General features: G+C 36.7%; 1 protein-coding gene across 8 annotated transcripts in view; it reads left to right on the top strand.

The window, feature by feature from the left end:
* The window catches only part of VMP1 (vacuole membrane protein 1), a 139,307-nt gene that overhangs the window by 90,215 nt on the left and 24,220 nt on the right, over positions 1–24,872 (top strand). For all 8 annotated transcript variants that reach the window (XM_035026707.1, XM_035026709.1, XM_035026713.1 and 5 more), the window contains 2 exons: positions 17,219–17,299; positions 20,949–21,065. In XM_035026707.1, the coding sequence (XP_034882598.1) occupies positions 17,219–17,299; positions 20,949–21,065 (198 nt within the window). The remainder of the gene's footprint in view (positions 1–17,218; positions 17,300–20,948; positions 21,066–24,872) is intronic.

The following is a 24,872-nucleotide window of genomic DNA, read 5'->3' as shown; positions in this document are numbered from 1 at the left end:
TCTGATAATTAGCGATGTTGAATACCTTTTCATTGTACCTGCTGGCCATCAATAGGTTGTCTTGAAAATATATCTATTCAGATACTCTGCCCATTTTTTAAATCAGATTCTTTTCTGTTGAGTTGTAGGAATCCTTATATATTTTGGACGTTAACCCCTTATCACGTATAGAATTCATAAATATTTTCTCCCATTGGGTAGGTTACCTTTTTGTTTTGGTTGATGGTTTCCTTTGCTATACAGAAGCTGTTTAGTTTGGGGGCGCCTGGGTGGCTCAGTCATTAAGCATCTGTCTTTGGCTCCGGTCATGATCCCAGGGTCCTGGGATCAAGCCCTGCATCGGGCTCCCTGCTCCACGGGAAGCCTGCTTCTCCCTCTCCCACCCCCCCTGCTTATGTTCCCTCTCTCGCTATGTCTCTCACTGTAAAATAAATAAATAAAATATTAAAAAAAAAAAAAGAAGCTGTTTAGTTTGATAGAATCCCACTTGTTTATTTGCTTTCATTGCCTTTGCCTTTGCCGTGGTGTCCTATCCAAAAAAAATCATTGCGAGGACCAGTGTCAAGGAGCCTATCTCCCTGTGTTTTCTCTAGGTGTTTTATGGTTTTGGATCCTTTATTCAAATCCTTTAATCCATTTTCAGTTGATTTTTCTATATGGTGTAAGATAGGGGTCCAGTTTCATTCTTTTGCATGTGGCCATCCAATTTTCCCAACACTCTTTACTGAAAAGACTGTCCTTTCCCTATTGTATATTTTTGGCTCCATTGTCTTAAATTAATTGGCCATATTAGTGTGAGTTTCTTTCTGGGCTCTCTATTCTTTTCTAGTGATCTGTGTGTTTGTTTTTAAGTTAATTCCATACTATTTTGATTACTATAGCTTTGTAATGTTCTTTGGAATCAGGAAGCATGATGCCTTCAGCGTTGTTCACCTTTGTCAAGATTGCTTTAGCTATTCTGGGTCTTATGTGGTTTCATACAAATTTTGGGGTTGTTTTATTTTATTTCTGTGAAAACTGCCATTGGAATTTTGAAAGGGATTGCATTGAGTCTGTAGATTACTTTGGGTAGTATGGACATTTTAACAATATTCCTCCAATCTGTGAGCACAGACTATCTTCCCATTTGTGTGTTCAGTTTCTTTCATTAGTGTGTAATAGTGCAAATATAAATGGGATTGTTTTCTTAATTTCTCTTTCTGATACTTCATTATTAATGTATACAAGTGCAACTGATTTTGGGGTCACCTGGCTGGCTCAGTTGGAAGAGCAAGCAACTCTTGATCTTGGGCTTGTGAATTTGAGCTCCACCTTAAGTGTAGAGATTACTAAAAATAAATAAACTTAAAAAAAAAAGAGGGGTGCCTGGGTGATTCAGCCATTAAGTGTCTGCCTTCGGCTCAGGTTATGATCCCAGGGTCCTGGGATTGAGCCCCACATCGGGCTTCCTGCTCAGTGGGAAACCTGCTTCTCCCTCTGCCCCTCCCCCTGCTTGTGTTCCCTCTCTTGCTGTCTCTGTCAAAAAATAAATAAAAATCTTTAAAATAAAAAAAGGAATGCAACTGATTTTTGAATATTGATTTTGTATCCTGCAACTTAATTTGTTTACTTATTAATTCGTTTATTCTAATACTTTTTTTGGTGGAGTCTTTAGGATTTTCTACATATAATATGTCATCTACAAACAAACATAGTTTTATTGTTTTCCTTTTGAATGAATGCCTTTCGTTCCTTTTTCTTGCCTAATTGCTCTGACTAGACTCCCAGTACTATGTTGAATAAAAGTGGTGAAAGTGGGCATCCTTTTCTTGTACCAGATCTTAGACGAAAAGCTTTCAGTTTTTACCATTGAGTCTGAAATTAGCTGTGGGCTTGCTGTATGTGACCTTTATTCTGTTGAAGTACATCCCTTCTATACCCACTTTGTTGAGAGTTTGTATCATGAATGGATGTTGGATTTTGTCAAATGCTTTTCTTGCATCTATTGAGATGATCGTATGATTTTATCCTTCATTTTGTTCATGTGGTGTATTTCAGCCATTGAAATTGTATATTGAATCATCCTTGCATCCCTGGAATAAGTCCCAGTTGGTGAGTGATCCTTATAGTGTATTGTTGAATTCACTTTGCTAAAATTTTTTGAGAACTTTTGCATCTGTGTTCATCAGAGATATTGGCCTGTAATTTTCTTTGCTTGTAGTTTTCTTGTCTGATTTTGGTATTGGGATAATGCTGGCCTTGTAAAATGAGTTTGGAAGTGTTCTCTCCTCTTCCGTTTTTTTGGAAGAGTTTGAGAAAGATTGGCATTAGTTCATCTTTGAATGTTCAGTAAAATCCACCAGTGAAGCCTTCTGGTCCTGGACTTTTGCTTGTTGGGAGGTTTTTGAGTACTGATTCAATCTACTTACTAGTAATTGGTCTGTTCAGATTTTTTATTTCTTCATGATTCAGTCTTGGTAGGTTGTAGATTTTTAAGAATTTATCCATTTCTTCTAGGTTGTCCAGTTTTTCAGTGTATTATTTAAGTCTTTTTTTCTTGGTGAATCTAGCTACAGGTTTGTCTGTTACGTTTATTTTTTCCAAAAAATCAGCTTGGTTTCATTGATCTTTTCTATTGTCTTTTTAGTCTCTATTTATTTCCATTATGATCTTTGTTATTTCCTTCCTTCTACAAACTTTGAGTTTAGTTTGTTCTTTGTGTTCTAGTTCCTTGAGGTATAAATTTAGGTTGTTTATTTAAGATCTTTTTTGTTTCTTTCTTTTTTTTTTTTTTTTTTAAGATTTTATTTATTTATTTATTTGAGAGCGAGAGAGCAGGAGAGGGGGGAGGGTCTGAGGGAGAAGCAGACTCCCTGACGAGCAGGGAGCCCGATGCGGGACTCGATCCCGGGACTCCAGGATCATGACCTGAGCCGAAGGCAGTCGCTTAACCAACTGAGCCACCCAGGCGCCCATCTTTTTTGTTTCTTAATGTAGTCATTTATCATTGTGAATTTCCCTCTTAGAACAGTCTTTGTTGCATCCCTTAAGTTGTGCTATGTTGTGTTTCCAGTTTCATATATCTCAACAGTTTTTTATTTTACTTGTGAGTTCTTCTTTGACCTATTGGTTGTTTAATAGCATGTTGTTAAATCTCCACCTGTTTGTGATTTTGCCAGTTTTCTTCTTTTAATTGATTTCTAGATTCATAACATTGTGGTCAGAAAAGATGCTTCAGGGCGCCTGGGTGGCTCAATCGGTTAAGCGGCTGCCTTCGGCTCAGGTCATGATCCCAGGGTCCTGGGATCGAGTCCCACATCGGGCTCCCTGCTCTGCGGGGAGCCTGCTTCTCCCTCTCCATCTGCCTGCTTCTCTGCCTACTTGTGCTCTCTCTCTATCTCTCTGTCAAATAAATAAATAAAATCTTTAAAAAAAAAAATGCTTCATACAATTTCAGTATTTTTAGTTATTAATACTTGTATTCTCTCTCAAAAAAAAAAAAAAAAGGCACCTGGGTGGCTCAGTCAGTTAAGCATCTGACTCTTGATTTTGGCTCAAGTCATGATCTCAAGGTCATGAGATCGAGTCCCATGCTGGGCTTCATGCTGGGCATGGAGCCTGCTTAAGATTCTCTCTCCCCTGGGCGCCTGGGTGGCTCAGTCGGCTGGGCATCCAACTCTTGATTTTGTCTCGGGTGGTGATCTTGGGGCCGTGGGATTGGACCCCATGTGGGTCTCTGCACTCAGTGTGGAATCTGCTTGTCCCTCTCCCTCCCCCTCTGCCCCTCCCCCTGCTTGCATGAGCACGTGTGCTCAAGCGCTCTCACACTCTTTCTCTCAAATAAACAAAATCTTTAAAAAAAAAAAAAAGATTCTCTCTCTCTCTCCCTTTCCCTCTCCCCCTCCCCATCCACAACTCTCTCTCTCTCTCTCAAAAAAAAAAAAACAAAACAAAACAAAAGCTTATTTTCTAATATATGATCTATCCTGGATAGTGTTCCATGTGTGCTTGAGAAGAATGTATATTCTGCTTTTGGATAGAGTGTTTTATAAATGTCTATTAAGTCTAACTGGTTTTACAAAGTATCATTTAGTTCTAATGTTTCCTTATTGATATTCTTTCTAGATGATCTATCCATTGATGAAAGTAGGGTTTTGAAGTCTCTTACTATTATTGTATTGCTGTCTGTTTCTCCCTTTAGATCTGTTAATATTGCTTTATATATTTAAGTGCTTGTATGTTGGTGCACAAATATTTGCAAATGTTCTATTTTCCTGTTGGACTGACACCTTTATCATTATATAATGGCCTTCTTTGTCTCTTATTACAGTCTTTGTCTTAAAGTCTGTTTTGTCTGATATAAGTATAGCTACCCATGCTTTGTTTTGGTTTTCATTTGTGTGGAATATCCTTAGTTCTATCTTTTCATTTTCAATCTGTGTGTGTCTTTAAAGCTGAAGTGAGTCTCTTATAGGCAGCATATAGATGGATCTTGGGTTTTTTTTGTTTTTTTTTTTTAAGATTTTTTTTTATTTATTTATCTGAGAGAGAGAATGGGAGACAGAGAGCATGAGAGGGAAGAGGGTCAGAGGTATAAGCAGACCCCCCGCCGAGCAGGGAGCCCGATGCGGGACTCGATCCCGGGACTCCAGGATCATGACCTGAGCCGAAGGCAGTCGCTTAACCAACTGAGCCACCCAGGCGCCGGGATCTTGTTTTTTTAATCCATCCAGCCACTCTGCCTTTTAATTGGAATTTAATGTAAATGCAATTTAATCCATTTACATTTAAAGTAGTCATTGATAAATATGGATCTTTTCCATTTTTAAAATTGTTTTCTGGCTGTTTTGTAATTCCTTTGTTCCTTTCTTCTTTTGCTCTCTTTTATGACTTCATGATCTTCTGTAATGGTATGCTTATATTCTTTTCTCATTTTTTTTGTGTGTATCTACTATAGGTTTTTGCTTTGTGGTTATCATGAGGCATACATAAAACATTTTATATTTATAACAGTCTTTCTCAAGTTGATAACACCTTAGGTTCAAACACATATTAAAGCTCTACATTTGGGGCGCCTGGCTGGCTCAATTGGTAGAGCATGTGACTCTTGATCTTGGGGTCATGAGTTTGAGCCCCATGGTGGGTATAGAGATTACTTATTTTAAAAAAACACAAACTAACTTTTAAAAATGGTTAATCTAAATGACCATTAATTTTAAAAAATAAGCTCTACATTTTTATACTAGTGTCACATTTTGTTTTTGATATCACGATTTTTGTCTTTTTGTCTGTGTACTCATTAGCATATTATTATTATAATTATTTTCCTCTTTTAAACTTTATACTAGCTTATAAGTGATTAACCAACTTTCACAACATTAGATTATTCTGAATTTAACCATGTACGTACCTTTACCTTCAAGATTTATATTTTTACTTGTTTTCCTGTTATTGATTAGCACCCTTTTGTTTTAGCTTACAAAAATTCCTTTATCATTTCATGAAAGGCTGGTCTAGTGGTGCTAAACTCCTTCAGACTCTGCTTGTCTGAACAACTTTCCTCTTCGCTTCAGTCTGGACAGTTTTGCCAGGTAAAATATTCTTGTTTGGCAGGGTTTGTTGTTGTTGTTGTTGTTGTTGTTTTCTTTCAGTACTTTGAATGTATTGTGCCATTCTCTTCTGGCCTACAAAATTTCTGTTGAAAAATTTGCTTATGGTGTTATAGGGGTTCCATTGTATGTAACAAGTTGTTTTTCTCTTGCTGCCTTTACAATTCTCTCCTTGCCTTTAACTTTTGGCAATTTAAATATAAAGTGTCTTGGTGTGGGTCTCTTTGCATTCATCTTATTTGGAAATCTGGATGTCTGTTTCCTTTCCCAGGGAAGTTTTCAGCTTTTATTTCTTCAAATAACTTTTCTTCCCCTTACTCTCTCTGTTCTCTTTCTGGGACTAGACTGTGAATATTTGTCCATTTAACATTTCTCCATAATTCCCTTAAGCTATCTTCACTCATTTTCATTCTTTTTTTTTTTTTTTCTGCTCTGATTGGAGAATTGTACTAATCTGTCTTCAAGCTTGTTGATCCCTTTTTTCTGCATCATCTAGTCTACTGTTGAACCCCTCTGTTGAATTTTTTAATGCCGTTATTGTATTCTTCAGCTCTGTGGCCTTCTGTATAGTACTTATATTTTCTATCTTTGTTGAAATTCTTGCTTTGTTCCTGCTTTGTTCTTCTGATCTAAGTGAGCATATTTATGATCATTATTTTGAACTCTTAGGCCATTATTTACCTTCATTTCATTAAGGTCTTTTTCAGAGGTTTTATCTTGTTCTTTTGTTGGAACGTTTTCCTCTTTTGCTTCATTTTCTGTGACCATCTGTGTTGGTTTCTATGCAATAGATAAAATATCCACCTCTCTCAGTCTTGAACAAGTGGCCTCCTGTAGGAAATGAACTGTATCTTTCAACCCTGCCTTGGCTCTTACTTGTCTGTCAGTCCTTTGTGACTGTGTTCAAAGAGGCTTATTTGTTCTTAGTGTCTCCTAATAATTGAGGGTGGCCAATACCTGTCAGTGACCATAAGAGGAATAGCTTAGGCAGCACCTAGATGCAGGCTGATTGGAAAATGGACCCTCAGGCAGCAACTTTTAATGTATGCAAACATACTTCTTTCTGGGGGAGACAGAGATGGGCGTTACTCTCTGCTCCCTCTGCACTGAGCCCTGGGAACGTAGTCAACTAAGAACTGTTTCTGTTTGCTACCATCCTATTAAACCCATGAACACAAGCCTCACTGGCTACCAGACCCAGGCAGTCAAGGGACGTGTACCCTGCAAGGCAGCCACAAAAGCTGGGGTGCCAGAGGTTTGCACAAGCTCTTTTCTCAGAGACACTGGTGATGGGGGTCAGGACAGATACGGTGTTCGCTGGCCTCTGCAGTCTCTGGAAAGGATTGCCGTGGGCCCCCATGTGTGCTAAATTAGAAGCTTGCTGGGGCGCCTGCCTGGCTCACTTGGTAGAGCATGTGACTCTTGATCTCAGAGTCGTGAGTTTGAGCCCCACGTTGAGTAGAGAGATTACTTTAAAACAAAAAGAAAAAAAACAAAAGAAACCTGACCCTCAGGCCAAAGCTTTTTAGGTAAACAAATAGACCTCTTTCATGGAAAGACTGAGCATTTCTGTCCGCTGCATCTGCACTGTTCCTTTGGTGGATATGCAGTTAAGGACTGTTTCTCTCTTGCAGTCTCCTTCTCTGTGAACGTAAGCCCCACTGGCCACTGGAGCCAGGCAATCAAGGGGGATCCCTGGCACAGGAACTGCAAGATCCAGGGCACCAGACATGTCCATAAGCTCCTTTTTGGGAGATCCCAGGAACCTAAAAATGGGTAAAGGGACAGTGTGAAGATGGTACATGCCAGCCTCTGCAGCTCTGGAGAGTTTGCAGTCGGCTTCTAGATACTTTTTTTTTTTTTTAATGATTTTATTTTTATTTATTTGAGAGAGAGCACGAGCAGGGGGCAGACAGAGGGAGAAGCAGACTCCCTGCTGATTGTGGAGCCCATCACAGGCCTGGATCCCAGGACCCCAAGATCACAACCTGAGCCAAAGTTAGACACTTAACCAACTAAGCCACCCAGGTGCCCCTAGATGCATTTTAGATTAGAAGCCCATCCCTCAGGCCAGAGCTTTTAAGATAAGCAAATAGTCTTATTTTGTGGAAAGACTGGGTGTTTTAGTCTGCTGCCTGTATACTGGGTTCCAAGGCTAAGAACTGTCTTTTAGTTTGGCCTTGTGGGTCTTGTGGACATAAGCCCTGTTGGCTTTCAAACCTAGATGTTTTGGGGGTGCCTCTCACATGGAAGTCTTAAAAGATAGGGTGCCAAGTATGGGTTTGTCGGGGGCCAAACCCTTCATTCCTCAGGAAGATGCTGAGAATTATGCTTTCCCTCCCAGTTGTAGATTGTCTCACTGGAGGTAGGTTTTATGGTGAGCTGTTTCCAAGCCTCTCCTATCCTTTTGATGTGTTGTTTTTTTTTTGTTTTTTTTTTTTTCTGGCTTGCCTGATGTGTAGGAATAGCTCAGCTAATTTCTGGATTTCTTTCAGAGAGAGCTGTTCTTTATGTAACTATACATTCTGTGTGTATGTGGGAAGAGGTGAGTTCAGGAGCCTCCTATGTCACCATCTTGAATCAGAACTCTGTAATCTCTTAAAACTTCTAAATCTGGGGGCACCTGGGTGGCTCAGTTGGTTAAGCATCTGCCTTTGGCTTGGGTCATGATCTCAGGGTCCTGGAATCAAGCCCAGCATCAGGCTCCCTGCTCAGCGGAAAGTCTGCTTCTCCCTCTCCCTCTCCCTGTGACCCTCCTCCTCACTTGTGTGCTCTCTCTCTGTCTCAAATAAATAAAATAAAATAATAAATAAATAAAATATTTAATAAATAAATAAAATGTTTAAACAAAAACAATTTTTAAATCTCCCAAGTTTTTTCAAAATAGTTTGCTTTGCTTTGCTTTTATGAAATGTGTTTATGTGATGTATTCTGTTTGCACCATTGTAGAATTTTACGTTAATATCCAATTTAAATAGAAATTCTAGGGGCTTCGGGTGGCTCAGTCAGTTAAGCACCCGACTCTTGGTTTCAGCTTAGGTCATGACCTCAACGGTCGTGGGATTGAGCCCCATGTTGGGCTCCATGCTCAGTGTGGAGTCTGCTTTAGATTCTTTCTCCCTCCCCTCGTCTGCTCCTGCCCTCTCACGTACTCTCTCTCTCAAATAAATAAATAACATCTTAAAAAAAAAGGACATTCCAGTGATCATCTCTGATGTAACAATGTAAAAAGCCATAAATTTGATATTAAAACACTTCATTTTCAGTAGTTATTGCACAACTCTGCTCTGATCACTTTTTTTGGTAAGTGTATGTGCATTTTGTAATCCGGCATTTTATAGGTACTAAATTTAAAATTTATTAACTACTTACTACTGTTGCAATCACTTTATTTCATCAAGTTAATATCCCTACTTTTGCTGGTAATTCTAGAGTTTATTTCCTTACAATCTTCACCTCATAAGCATGTTTGAGTCCATTATAATTCAAAAACAGAATAGAGGGGGGCTTGGGTGGCTCAAATAGTTAAGCGTCTGCCTTCGGCTCAGGTCATGATCCCGGGGTCCTGGGATCGAGTCCCGCATCAGGCTCCCTGCTAGGCGGGGAGCTTGCTTCTCCTTCTGCCTTTGCCTCTCTCTCTCTGACTCTCATGAATAAATAAATAAAACATTTAAAACAACAACAACAACAAAAACAAAAACAGAATAGATGATATATGACTCTTGAAAATATACCTCATTTAAAGGAGACTTACTTAAAAAAATAAAAATAAAGGAGACTTACTTAAATATGTAGTGTTAAAGCATAGCAGCTACATTATTGATATTGTTGAGGAAGTTAACAGTAAGATAAAATATTTTGCTCACTTGAATTCAGTGAATTAATCTACATTTTTATGTGAAAATAACCCATAAAGAACCCTGATCAAGGGTAGAAAATTACAATTAGGACATGTTTTAGTCTGAAAGATTTAAGGAATATGAGTTATATTTCATTGTAGTTTCTATGATGAGAATTAATTGTACCCTTTAATTGTGGTATTTATTATGTTTAATATGACTTCAGTGTAGAAAATTAATTTAGTTACATGGTTATTAAGATCTTAATAACAAGTTACTATTTCAGAATGATTGTCCACAATGCTGAAACAGCTTATATTAAGTCATCATTACTCTTTAGCTCCATATCTAGTTAATAGAGTTTTACTTCCTTGACACAACATATTTGACTAGGGCCAAGGAACTAAAAAGTCATTTTTAGATGGTGAAAGAACTTCAAAAATACATTATATTTTAAATTCCCTTTATATATGAGGAATTATTATTGAAGTCATTGCTCTGTGGTTTTAATATTATCTGTGGAGCCACTTCAGTACCATCCCAAGCTAAGCAGAAGTTTTAACATATTATGGATTAAGAAGGCAGATAATTTACAAAATTATAATCTATAAAATCGTTCACCATTTATCATCACATTGATAATAATAGGTCTTCTCAAACTAACATAAGTTATTAACCAAATACATAATTATCTCCAGTAATACTGCATTTGTTTAACAGGTTTAGGTATTTTTTGTTGCTTTTAAAGAGATCTTGAAATTTCCTGTGATTACTTATGAAAATTGAAAGAAGTGTACTGTTGCCATTTGAAGGATAAATATTATTTCATGTATTTAAATCCATCTGGTATCTTTAGATTCAAAGATTAGTATTTTACAAGCTACTTATAATTATCCATACAGTTTCTCTTCTCCCCCCTTTTTTTTTTTTTAAGATTTTATTTATTTATTTGACAGAGAGAGACACAGCGAGAGAGGGAACACAGGCAGGGGGAGTGGAAGAGGGAGCAGCAGGCCTCCTGCCAAGCAGGGAGCCCAACACGGGGCTTGATCCCAGGACCCTGGGATCACGACCCGAGCCAAACGCAGACACTTAATGACTGAGCCACCCAGGCGCCCCTCTCTTCTCCCTTAATCATAAATATTTTTCTTAGGAAAAAGAAAGGTGAAGTAAAAGTAGTGCAGGAATATTCATACTTGAAGGCTTTATCTGTTTTTTCTTTATTAATCCTTAAAGTCTCAGTGATAAGAAGGATTTATTGTAACATTGCCTCATTTGTCTTGTAGTTATTGGGGAAATGCTCCTAGTGTCTCTCATTCTTAATTTCAGAAGCATGGTTAGTTAAATATATAATCACAATTGGTGGGAATGGGAATGATAATTTTACTTACTTGTATTTTGTTTATTTTTTAAACTTACTTGTATTTTGTTTATTTTTTAAAAAGTCGAATGAGATACATGGTTACAAATTGTAAATGCATGCTGCTTATTTAGGTAGAACTAGAGAATAAAACTTTCAGGCATTTAAATTGTGAAATAGGTAAACGTTGTGAAATGTGAATCCAGAGAAATGAAACTATTAAAAGGAATTTGTTTTTAGTTGTACAGATTTTTTTTTTTATGGAAGAATGACAATTGAGGAAGTAATCAAATTGAACTTGCTACATTGTTCCCACAAATACACCAAAACCCTTAAAATGGGATACTAATTTCCTTTGATATTTAACTTGAATATTGAATGCCTAACATATTAATTTGTTAAACTTTGTCTTTAAAAAAGGTGTTGTTCATTATTGGTGCACTTCTTTTGGCTCATTTTTTTATTTGCTGGCCTAAAAAGAAGAGCAAAATCATGTTTGAAATGATTCTTTTAAACTTTAGTAAAAGAGGCCTTTTTTGGCTGGTGTTGAGAGGGGGTTGTATGGTGGGGGGGCACGTGTAAGTTGGGTTTATTGTCAAATAATATACCTACCATACAATTCTATTTTAAAAGCAAGCAGAAATATAAATAAACATATACATAGACAATGTTACTTTTTAAAATCAACAATTATCCGGGCTCCTGGGTGGCTCAGTCGTTAAGCGTCTGCCTTCAGCTCAGGTCATGATCCCAGGGTCCTGGGATCGAGTCCCACATCAGGCTCCCTGCTCAGCGGGAAGCCTGCTTCTCCCTCTCCCACTCCCCCTGCTTGTGTTCCCTCTCTCGCTGTCTCTCTCTCTGTTGAAAAATAAATAAAATCTTTAAAAAAAAAAATTATCTGATAAAAAAGAACTTTCAAATATGTAAATAATTTAAAAGTACTGAAATTATTTTTAAAAAAGAACTTTTAAAACTACAGAGCAACAAAGTACAATTACATTTAACATGTAGAACATTTTAGACAATAAAAGAATGATGTTTTCAATAAAATTATGTCAATAAAGCCTTTAGAGCCATATCAGTAAGTTTTAAATAAGTGAAAGAAGTTTAAAATAAAAACAACAAAATATAGTTGTGTTTATGAAATCTAAACATGAGTTACTATCATAAAATATTTTAGATTTGATGCAGATACTAGTACAGTGCTTCCCTGAGGTTTTTTTCATTACATGGCAAGGAAAAACATGAAGAAAATATTCCCTCAAGCTGCATATTCTGCTACTATTGGTTTCTTGTAATGAAAACAAGTGTGCAGACTTCATATTAGTTGAATTTAAATAAACGTTTATGAATTGTTTAGTATATAAATGTAATTTTAATTCGGAGAATATTGTGAAAGTCCTGGAAAATAAATTACAGGAACTGAAAGTAGCATGATCACTGTATGTGTTAAACACATAATAAGATTTATGAAATCCATTTTCAATAGACAACTTTCAGACTTTTTAAAAAGTAAAACTTCCCATTAGAAAGCCACTTAATTTTTTTTCCTTGTAAGACATGCAAGCTAAAAACTAATTTAAAAAAAGTTAAAGAGAGGTTTCTACTTCATTTATTTAGGTAAAGTAACTCTTTCCCCTCAAATGAAAATTCTTACAGTACCCTTAAGGATAATTGATAATGGGCACCCAGGCATCTGAAAGGACAAGGGGTCTATTTTCCTTTGTTCTTATTTAATTTCTGTTGAGTAAAGAGATTCTGCCCCAGAGGGTTAAAATGATTTTCAGGATGTTTTTACTTTCAGGGTGTTTTTAAAAATGTGGTGATTCCATGAACTTCTGTAGGCTTAAATATTTTCATTGTTTTGTATATTAGGTGATCTGCATAATGTTTAATCTTTCTCTCTCTTTTTTTTTAAGGTTTTATTTATTTATTTTTTTAAGTGCTCTCTACACCCAACATGGGGCTCAAATTTACAACCCCAGGATCAAGAGTCACATGCCCTACTGACTAAGCCAGCCAGGCACCCCTAATCTTTTTTTCTTTATATAAGCCAATTGGTATAGTCATACCTCTTTTCTAATTTAAATCTGTTTGTATGGAGGTGCCTGGCTGGCTCAGTTGGTAGAATATGTGACTCTTGATCTCAGGGTCATGAATGCCAGTCCCACATTGGGCATAGAACTTACTTTAAAAGAAAAAGGAAAAAAAAAAAAAAGTGTGTGTGTATGTATCATTATAATAGAAAAAAAAATCAGTTTTAAATGATGGCAGTATCATAGTTCTTGGTTTAAATAAATATAAAATTCTAAAGCCTTTAGGGATGCCTACCTGGGTGGCTCAGTCGAGGAAGCATCTGCCTTCAGCTCAGGTCATGATCCCAGGGTCCTGCATTGTTCTCATTGCTCAGCAGGGAGCCTGCTTCTCCCTCTGCCTGCCACTCCCCCTGCTTGTGCTCTCTCTCTCTGACAAAATCTTTTTTTAAGAAAGAAAAAGATTCTAAAGCCTTTAAATTAAGATAAAAGAAAACAGGACACAAAACTTTATTTTTTTTTAAAGATTTTTTATTTTTATTCGTTCATGAGAGACACAGAGAGAGGCAAAGGGAGAAGCAGGCTCCCAAGGAGCAGGGAGCCCGATGCGGGACTCATCCCAGGACCCTGGGATCATGACCTGAGCTGAAGGCAGAGGCTTAAACATCTGAGCCACCCAGGCACCCAGGACACAAAACTTGAAATAAAACACTTTGTTGATCTTTTCTGTATTATTTTATGCAAGAAAAAATATTTTTTTGCTGTAATTTTACATATTGGGGACTACATAAATGGTAAGATAGAAAAGTGTTCCCACATATGTCCCACTTGGGAAATACATTTATAAAAAGTGTGTTGTCTTTAAAATAAAATTTTTATAGACTTTCTTTGTTTTACTTTTTCTTAGCAATTGAGTACCATCTTACCACTCATTAAGATGGATTTGCTATGGGGCACCTGGGTGGCTCAGTTGGTTAAGCGACTGCCTTCGGCTCAGGTCATGATCCTGGAGTCCCGGGATGGAGTCCCGCATCGGGCTCCCTGCTCTGCAGGGAGTCTGCTCCTCCCTCTGACCCTCCCCCCTCTCATTTGCTCTCTGTCTCTCTCATTCTCTCTGTCTCAAATAAATAAATAAAATCTTTAAAAAAAAAAAAAAGATGGATTTGCTATGAAGATAGCAAGGGCTGTAAAGAAAGGCATTTTTCTGAATTTATATTTTTAAATCTTGGGCTGTAATAGTTAAAATTTCATAACTCGTTTATACTCTAATAGTACTGTTTGATATTTTTAAAACTCAAAATATATCTATTCATTATGGCTTACCAGTTTTTATTTAGTGCTTCTAATGAATTACAGTTTAATGACTTGGGGATTGATTGTGTAAATTATTAAAAATAAATGGAAGTGTAATTTGTTTTAAAATATATAGGAAAACTGGTTTCATTATATATTAAACAGTTTTTAAATCAATAAGATGAGAAGAAACAACAGAAGTTGGCGAGGATGCAGAGAAAGGGGAACCCTCTTTTTTTTTTTTTTAAGATTTTATTTATTTGAGAAAGAGAGAGAGAGTACAGGCAGGGGGAGCAGCAGAGGGAGAGGGAGTGCAGGGCTTGATCCCAGGACTCCAGGATCATGACCTGAGCCGAAGGCAGACCCTTAACTGACTGAGCCACCCAGGTGCCCGAAAGGGGAACCCTCTTTCACTATTAGATTTTATTTATTTATTTGACAGACACAGCGAGAGAGGGAACACAAGCAAGGGGAGTGGGAGAGGGAGGAGCAGGCTTCCTGCGGAGCAGGTAGCCCAATGCGGGGCTTGATCCCAGGGCCCTGGGATCATGACCTGAGCTGAAGGCAGACGCTTAACAACTGAGCCACCCAGGCACCCCTGGTGCAGCCACTTTAGAAAACAGTATCGAGAGGCCTCAGAAAGTTAAAAGTAGATCTACCCTGCACTCCTACAATTGCACTACTAGGTTTTTTTTGTTTTTTTTTTTAAGATTTTATTTATTTGACAGAGAGATAGAGCACAAGTAGGCAGAGTGGCAGGCAGGCAGAGGCAGAGCGGGGAGCCTGACGCCGGACTCGATCCCAGGACCCTGGAATCATGACCTGAGCCAAAGGCAGACGCTTAACCGACTGGGCCACCCAGGCGCCCTGCACTACTAGCTGTTTACCCAAAGGATACAAAAATACAGATTTGAAGGGGTACATGTACCACAATGTTTATAGCAGCATTATCAACAGTAGCCATGCTATGGAGGGATCCCAAATAGTCATCAACTGATAAATGGATAAAGAAGATGTAGTATGTGTATATATATAATGGGAATATTACTCAGCCATCCAAAAAATGAAATCTTGTCATTTGCAATGTATTGTGCCAATACAATATACAGTGTATATTGTGCCAAGCGAAATAAGTCAGCCAGAGAAAGACAAATACTATATGATCTCATTCATATGTGAAATTGGAGAAAGGAAACAGATGAACATATGGAAGGGGGAAAAGAAAAAAAAAAGAGAGGGAAAGAAATCATAAGAGACTTTTAACGATAGAGAAAAACTGAGGATTGATGGAGAGAGGTGGGTGGGGATGGGTTAGATGGGTGATGGATATTAAAGAGGGCACTTGTGATGAGCCCTGAGTGTTGTATAAGTGATGAATCACTGAATTCTACTCCAGAAACCAATATTGCACTGTATGTTCACTAACTAAAAAATAAATAAGAAAACACTTCTATCTTCATGGAAGAAAAAAATCAATAAATCAATAAAATCAGTGTTTCACATTTAATGCAATAGATGCTGGCTTAAGAAGAAAATTAATCTTTAATTAGAAATCTGAATAAAAATAGAAAGTTCTCTCTGTTACAGTAGATCAATTTGTTTAAAAATATTAAATCTTGGGGGCTGGCTCGCTCAGTTGGTAGAGTATGCGATTCTTGATCTCAGAGTTGTGAGTTCAAGCCCCACATTCAGTGTAGAGCTTACTTTACATAAGTATATATATATACTTATATTTATATTTATATATAAAATCTGATTATAGTTGACTTACTGAAGAAGGAAGACATCCCAAAAAGAAAAATTCTCTCTTTGGAAATAAATTGTAACGTTACAAAACTGCATTGTAGAATTTAGTTAATGATTGACTTTGAGAGCTGATATATTTGAACTTGAAAGTATTTATCTTAACTATTAATATTTTTTAAGATATACCTTATTGGTTTAATTCCTTTGACTTTCTCACCATCCTCAGCAAGTAAGTTGGAGAGAGTTTGTGTTTTGTTTTGTTCTGTTTGGTTTTTAGTAAGCTCAGTGCCCAACTTGGGGCTTAAACTCACCACCCTGAGATCGAGAGTCCCATGCTTTACCAACTGAGCCAGCCAGGCATCCCCAGATTGGCACTTAAAAAAAAAAAATATATATATATATATATATATATAAAATATATATAATATAAAATATATATAAATATATATATATAATTGTAGCATCAACATGAAGGAAAAAGAAAGTCATGGAAATACGCTAGCCAGCCAAATGCATGTTTCAGCATGGGAGATAGCATAGTGAAATAAAAAGAGCACTGATTCAGAGTCTAAAGGATCTGCTCTATTACACTGCAGGATTATTGAAAGGCTCGAGTAAAATGTTTCTGAAAATATTTCATAAAACTAGACAAGCTGTGAAATGTAAGATGCGTTTTGCTTTGGGGGGTAATAAATGCTTATTCAGTTATTGCCACGTAACTATTTTTTTCATCTGACTGGTGATCAGCAGAGGTCTTCATTGGCTGTCTTGAAAAATCCTATGATTTTTGACCCTGATGTTAATCAGGGAGTGAGTCTGGCAAGTAGTAGAAGGAAAGAGAAAGAGACAAATGTGATAGGTCAGTATTTCCGAAAGAATGAGTTGGTTTGGGGTGCCTGTGTACCTCAGTCAGTTAAGTGCCTGACTCTTGATCTCAGCTCAGATCTTGATCTCAGGGTTGTGAGTTCAAGCCCTACACTGGGCTCCATGCTGGGTGTGGAGCCTACTTAAAAAAAAAAAAAAAAAAAAGAACGTGTTGGTTCATAGTTAGTTTATAACCTTTTGTTCATCCCTAGATAATCCAGAGATAATCTGAAAAATAAAGTAACAATGTTTTGGCTTATGCTTGAATTGTGGTAAAACGTTATCTTTAAGAGTATAATTGTTCTATCAAGTTTTTTATTTGCATATTTTCTAGTTCAACCTTCTGTGATTTTTTAAAAATCATTCATCAAAAGCAATGATTAAGTGAATCAGGTTATGAGATATTTAATATTATAAATCTTATAAAGAGCCATCTTTCATTCTTCATTTCATTAATGTTTTCATTAATGTTTTGATTATCCTCCTTTTATACAGGACTTTGCTTCCCGGGCTAAACTGGCAGTTCAGAACCTAGTACAGAAGGTTGGATTTTTTGGAATTTTGGCCTGTGCTTCAGTAAGTGAATTGTATTAAAAGTGAGAACTTCCAATAAATGGTAGACTTATATTTTGATCCAATTTGTTTTTAAAGATAGCACACTAGGAAAAAATAAAGATGACACACTTGAGTGAACAAAAATGTTATCACTTTTAATGAGTATGTAGTTTTATTAATCATTCATCTTACTCATCAAATGAGCTGTTTCTGTTGGATAGGTTCATACCTTGTTTATTGACTTTAAACATTTCATCTTGCCATTGATGACTTCGGACCTAAATGGCTTGTTTCAGTAAGAATAGAAGAGATAAAAAAAGAAAGAGAGAAAGTTCTTCCTTTCCATGAAGAATTTATCAAATGAAGTGCATTTAACCAAATAACAATGACTTCATTCTTTCCAGAGTTATAGATAAGTAGTCTTTTTCCAGAGTTTCAAGCGTTAGTTATAAGGAAGAATTCATATGAAACCTGTCTTAAGGGATATTTACAACTATCAAGGTAATTGAAACCTCTCGGGCAAAGTTAAGTGCATCTTTGGCTACAGGGAACTAAGAAGCCACGTATGTCAAAAATGTAGCTAATATCTCAAACTGTAGTTTGTGAAATGGACATTCCTTGATGAGTCGGTGTTTATCCTGGTCCATTTCTAATATAATAGAAACAGTTATATTTGAAATGGAACAGTTTGAACAGAGTTTTCTTTAGTAGCCTATACACAATTTTTGGCAGTTCGGTGGTGGATTTGGCCAGTATAACTAGGTGCACCTATAAAAACTGCAACTGTACGTATAATTCACAAAATTATTGTCTACTGACACACAGCTCCTTTATCCATTATGTACTAGAATGTGAATTCATCTTTGAGTACTCCTCCCTTAGCAAAGCACCTGATCAAAAAAGAGGACATTTGGTGCCAAAATTTCTAATGTGATGTGAACATTCTAGATATACTGTAAAATACACATGTGCCTTTGACCCTGGCAATATTAGAAATTTTCATAATCTAATTTTTCTTTTTAATGTAGAAGCTCTTTTTCATAATATTGACCTCAATTATTTGAGCAGTTTATATTATAGTGTGATATAGTAGAAAGAGAATTGGCTTTGGCATTCCTAAACCAGTTTTGCTTCTTACTAACTATGTAACCTAGTCAAGTTACTCTCTTTGAACCCTAGTTTTCTAATTTTTAAAAAGGGGCAATAAGACACTGCTCTTAAAGGCTGATGTGAGGATTTAATATATGTGAACTAACACAGTGCTTAGAACATAAATGTTCCTCCATTTTTTATTGTTATTTGTCAGCTATGATTCAGTCACCGAGTGTTTGGAATAAAGAGGTGAAAGATACTCCCTTTCCTCAAGGATCCTGAAGTCTAGTGAGGGAGACCATTGAAATACAAGGATAAATTGAAAGTGCCATGGAAGTCAGCAGAATGGGATTAAGCTGAGAGGCCTAATGGATAATAATGTCCTTACTTCAGAGGCTAAGCGAACAAGCATGGGAGCCACATTGCCTGAGTTGAAATCCTGCTCTGCTGCTGAAATCCTTCTATCCTGAATAAATTGTCGATCCTGTCTGTCTCACTTTTCTGTAAAGTGAGTGTAATGATATAGCATTGTTTTGGGATTAAGTAAGTTGACGATGTAGAAACATTAGAAAAGTACCTAACAAGGCAAAACATTCAAGAAAAATTAGCTTTCGGGGTTGGTTGGGCATCTGCCTTCGGCTCAGGTCATGATCCCAGAGTCCTGGGATCAAGCCCTACGTCCGGCTCCTGGCTCGGCAAGGAGCCTGCTTCTCCCTCTCCCTCTGCCTCTCCCCCTGCTCATGCTCTCTGTATTTCTGTGTCTCGAATGAATAAATAAAATCTTAAAAAAAAAAAAAAGAAAGAAAAGAAAAATTAGCTTTTATTATTCCTGGGGAAAGCAGAGTACCTTCAATTTATTAAAGCAAAAAATAGTATTCTTTGGCACTCATCTATCCCTGTGTCCTCACTGCTGAAATCCACTTTCTATACTAGTCAGTCTTCTTTATATTTGACTAGGAATATTTATAGATCCTATCTAGATCATATAGATTTATAGATCAAATCTATAGATTTATAGATCTGGCCTTCTGGGAACTTTTTTCTAGAAAATTTTTGATACTTAAAGTGTTGAAAGCATATATACTTCATTTAAGTTTATTAATTATTTTGTTACTAACATTCAAACTAAGATAAATAAAACTCCTAGTTGAGGGAACATTTCAAAGCTACTTAGTAGTTCATTTAATCCCAGTCTTCCTTTCTGTGTATTTAGTCAGCAGTTGAAAAAAAAGAATAAATAACATGCACATGAAACAATAAATTCACTGATTATGCTCTTCTGAGGGTATACAGCATACACTGAGTTGTCCAACATGTTCAGCAAATTCTAATTTTTAATCTCTGCTTTACATATCTTGTATACTTTAAAGTAATTTCTATTTCAACATGAGATAGAGCCTGATAATAAAGGAAAACAATTAAAATTGTAATCCATGGAATTACGAGGGTCACATGAGAAAATATAAAAAATGATTGATGTAAAGCTATACAAATGGTATTGTTATTAACATTATAAGACAGATGAAATTGCATAAAACATTTGAATTTGTATGAGAAAAACAAAACTGAGTTATTGAATCCAAGTGTTATGAACAAAAGAATATTTGAATTCTAATTTAGTCATGGAATTATTTTTAAAAGAACATATGTGACAAATATCTTTTAAACAAGTAGGCTTTTCTTTGAAAGTTCAAAAATGAAATTATATAAATTAATTGGCTTCTGAATGGTTCTGCCAACTGCCACAAGGACAGAGTGCTTCTATGGGAGAAAAATGGGTGAAGTGCTCAAAAACAGCTTGTGGTTTCTTTGCATTTTTACATGAAATTGTCTTTCAGCATTCTTGAAATGTGGGAATGTTTGGAAAAGGTATTTGTTGTGAATCACTTCTTTGTCTGGGACTGAGTATTCAAAACATCTGAATCTATGTGCTCATATTTCCACACTTGATTTTCTTTTTAAAATATATTTACACAGCCCCACAGCCTTGGGCTGTCATACAAATGATGAGATTTGTATGTGCAAAATACAAATTATGAATTTTTTTCTGTTGAAGAATAAAAGCACATCTACATATAAATGTATTTGTAATTTTTATAAGAATGCTTACTGTATAGATGTGAGTACTTTCTAGATAATATTCTTATTTCAAGCTGAAGATTTTGGAACCCTAGTAACTACTGAAATAATCTTATGGCTTTTTCTTCATTTATACCTCAACTTAAACACAGCTACCAAATGGCAAAGTATCTGCTGCATGGTATTAAATTCCTGCAGGTCCATTGGTTTTATCCAATTCTAATGTGATTTTTTTTAAAGTATTTTTATGGGGTGTTAGCTATAAGTAGTACAAGCAAAAGGACAGCTGGGTTTGCTTTGAACAGCAACCTGAAGTGAATATGAGACCCAACTTACAGAAACAATACTTGCCTAACCTTCTGAACAGTCTGTTATTGATCAGGGAACCTGTACCTGTCCTTGCAATGAAAGCAAGGCTTAAAGCATGATTCCACATACCTGTAGGTGATAAAATTAAACTGTTCCTTGGATTATATATTTTAACTTTTTTTTTTAATAGATTCCAAATCCTCTATTTGATCTGGCTGGAATAACATGTGGACACTTTCTTGTACCTTTTTGGACTTTCTTTGGTGCAACTCTGATTGGAAAAGCAATAATTAAAATGCATATCCAGGTAAGGATACCCTCTGATTCACTGCCTAGTGATGATGAGCCCATTAAAAGGCATTAAAACTTAATTCCTTTGCTCATTCCAATATGAATTGTTAATATTTTGGTTCTGCTTCTGTTAATTGGTATCTTACTTGGGTATTTAACCATGGAAAGTCATTTGGAGGTTAGTAAATTTGGTGCTGGTTTTCCCTGTCCCTATTGGAAAATTGTGCCCCTTTAAGACTTTTCTCCTTGTTTTCTTTCTTCATTTTCCTCCCTCCTTTCCTGTCTTTATTTCACTTTTTGCCTTGTGAAACTGTTCATCCAAGGCTGTTATCAAGCAAAAATAGGAAAATGCACATCATTTTCACATACATAGTCCAAAAATGTCATATTTTTACTGACCATGAGCTGAGAGAAGATGGGCTTTCACTAATTCTGCTTTTCTTCCATACCCCCCAATAATACTTCCTCTCAAGGCACCAATGTCCTTTACAGAAAACCAGCCAGATGGTAGTGTGGGAGAGAATGGGGAAGAAAGGGGTCTCTGAAGAGGCGAAGAGCTGTGGGTTGTGGTTAGAGAAGTGAGAATCTGCTATTGTTCAAAGCCAGTCTTAACAAAAGCCCTAGGATAGAGGTATGTATGTGTGTCTATACACACACACACACACACACACGTATATGAACAGAGGAGAGAAAATTGAAGGAAATGAATATGTGCTTCTAGAACTGTGACATGAATTTTTTCCTTTTAAAAGGGCAAATCTCACTAGGAGAAAACACAATTAACCTGAAAAGAATTTCTTAACCAGTGAGGTTTGCAGCACAGAGGCATTCACCAAAGGAAAGGCAAGAGCAGTGCCCTGGTATGATTACTTCAAAATTAAAAGCACCTTTGTCCCAAGTTTCTTAACACCTCTCTACCTTCAATTCTTAGAATGAAACAAGAAAACTTCAGCTGCTTTTAGACCTGCCCAGTTTCTAATGTTAGATTTTGGCATTTGGGATGAGTTTATTGAGCCTGTCTTCTACTCCCCTGCCGTGATAATCACTCACTATTCCAAGGACATTCCTCCTTCAAGGAATAATATTAAGTATATTGTTCAATGAAATGAGTTTTTTAATATTGGAATGCTAGTTACTTTGGTAAATATTACAATACCATATTAGAATTTTTTAAATAGGGCCGCCTGAGTGGCTCAATCATTGGGCGTCTGCCTTCGGCTCAGGTCATGATCCCAGGGTCCTGGGATCGAGCCCTGCATCAGACTCCCTGCTCAGTGGGGAACCTGCTTTTCCCTCTCCCACTCGCCCTGCCTGTGTTCCCTCTGTTGCTGTCTCTCTCTGTCAAATAAATAAATAAAATCTTAAAAAAATTTTTTTTTAAATAAATCTTCTTAAAAAAAAAAGAATTTTTCAAATAATAAAATACTATGGCGAGTAGTAAACTATTTTGCAGTGTATTAAGATAATTTTTTCTGGGGCGCCTGGGTGGCTCAGTCATTAAGCGTCTGCCTTCGGCTCAGGTCATGATCCCAGGGTCCTGGGATCGAGCCCCGCACCGGACTCCCTGCTCAGCGGGAAGCCTGCTTCTCCCTCTCCCACTCCCCCTGCTTGTGTTCCCTCTCTCGCTGTGTCTCTCTCTGTCAAATAAATAAATAAAATCTTAAAAAAAAAAAAATAGGGGCGCCTGGGTGACTCAGTCATTGGGCGTCTGCCTTCGGCTCGGGTCATGATCCCGGGGTCCTGGGATCGAGCCCTGCATCGGGTTCCCTGCTCCATGAGAGGTCTGCTTCTCCCTCTGCCTCTGCCTGCTTGTGTTCCCTCTCTCACTGTGTCTCTGTCAAATAAATAAATAAAATCTTTAAAAAATAATAATAATAATTTTTTCTTTGATCTTTTCAATTCTTTCTGTGGAAGAAGGAAGCTATCATTTTGCTTTTTAAAAATTAATAATTATCCCTTGAAAGTATTAATACCTAAGAAACAATAATTATTTTAATTCCCTTTATAATAGCCACTATTCTGGGAATCTATAAGCTTTATGCACCCAGCTTTGTGTAGTAACTTTCTTTATAAATTATAGTAAAATTTATTATGTTAAGAGTATTCTATAGTGATGGGCATTCAACTTACCAGATTTTTCATTACAGAATATTAAAAATAGTATATTTTTTAAACATTCTGTTTTTTTCAAGTTATGATAATGCTTAATTTTTTTATATGGTACTTCACTTCAAAGCACTTAGTGTTTGTGAGCTGATTTTATTATAATCCTTGGATAGAGAAATGACTACTCCCATTATATAATTGTCAAACTTAGAAGTTTAATAAGTAAAGTAAATAAAAGCTGGAATTTGAACCCATGTCTTTTGGCTTCAAGTTCAGTGTTCTTTCCATTCTTTTACATTGCCTTCTAAACTATAAATTATTTATGTGATTAAGGAAACTGAATTGTTTAAAGCCTGCTATTTATCAGGACCTATGCCAGGCAGTGTGCACTGGTCATCTCAGAACAATCCAGTGAGATAATTATTACCCATATTTCATAAATAGGAGAACTGAGTGTTAGAGAAGATAAAATACATGGCTAAAGCCCTGGAATTCAAACGAAACTCTATAAATTCAAAGCTATACTCTTTATGTGTGTGGAAGGAAAAAAAGAAAGCCAAAATCTTTCTGTTTTTGAAAGCAGAAAATCTGAGTTCCTTCACTAAACTGAGACCATGGGTTATGTTTGCTGTGTTCCATTGTACCAGGGAGACATACTTTCTAAAGGCATGTCACTTGTACATCCAGGTGTAGCTCAGGGTGACAAACATTTCTCATTCTTTGGGTAAGCAATAGTAGTGTGTAATATAAATGTTTTAACTATTTCTGAAGTAATCAGAGGGAAACCACACACAGATTTTTCTGTAATCTAATAGTAAACCTATCTTCTGGCTCTTTTCTCTTTTTCTTCAGCCTAAAGTAAACAGCCAAAAATATTATTTTTGATATCTTGCTATTTGTTAAACTTCCCCTAAAAATTTTGAAGTAGCCCACTAATAATATTAGATTGGGATTTCCAAAGTCAATATATTTATACTCAGTACTGCACATACCCTGTAACTTACTTACCATGTATATTGTTTATTGCAGAATATCATATGACATGTAGTAGACGTTTAGTAAAATTTTTTTTAAGATACTATTTTTAAGTGATCTGTACACCCAGCGTGGGGCTCGAACTCACAACCCTGAGATCAAGAGGTGCACGCTCTGCCAACTGAGCCAGCCAGGTGCCCCACTCAGTAAATTGGGGTTTTTTTATTTTTTATTTTATTTTATTTTATTTTATTTTAAAGATTTTATTTATTTATTTGCGAGAGAGAGAATGAGAGACAGAGAGCACGAGAGGGAAGAGGGTCAGAGGGAGAAACAGACTCCCTGCTGAGCAGGGAGCCCGATGCGGGACTCGATCCCAGGACTCCAGGATCATGACCTGAGCCGAAGGCAGTCGCTTAACCGACTGAGCCACCCAGGCGCCCAAATTGGGTTTTTTTAAAAGATTTTATTTATTTGAAAGAAAGAGAGAGCAAGCATGAGCAGGGGAAGGGGGAGAGGGAGAGAGAATCTCAAGCAGACTTTGTACTGAGTGTGGGGCCCCACACAGGGCTCAATCCCACAACCCTGAGATCATGACCTGAGCCAAAACCAAGAGTCAGACACTCAACTGACTGAGCCATCCAAGTACCCTGCCCTACTCAGTAAATTTTTAATAAATGAATTTAAGATTTTTCGTTCCATTAAAGAACCTTCTTTTATAGATAGTTTCTTCTTTGTTCAT

This window comes from Mirounga leonina, unplaced genomic scaffold, assembly GCF_011800145.1.
Source record: "Mirounga leonina isolate KUSES-001 unplaced genomic scaffold, KU_Mleo_1.0 Mir_200, whole genome shotgun sequence".
Lineage (NCBI taxonomy): Eukaryota > Metazoa > Chordata > Mammalia > Carnivora > Phocidae > Mirounga > Mirounga leonina.
Note: the sequence above shows the minus strand (reverse complement) of the source record. Positions and strands in the feature narration are given on the sequence as shown.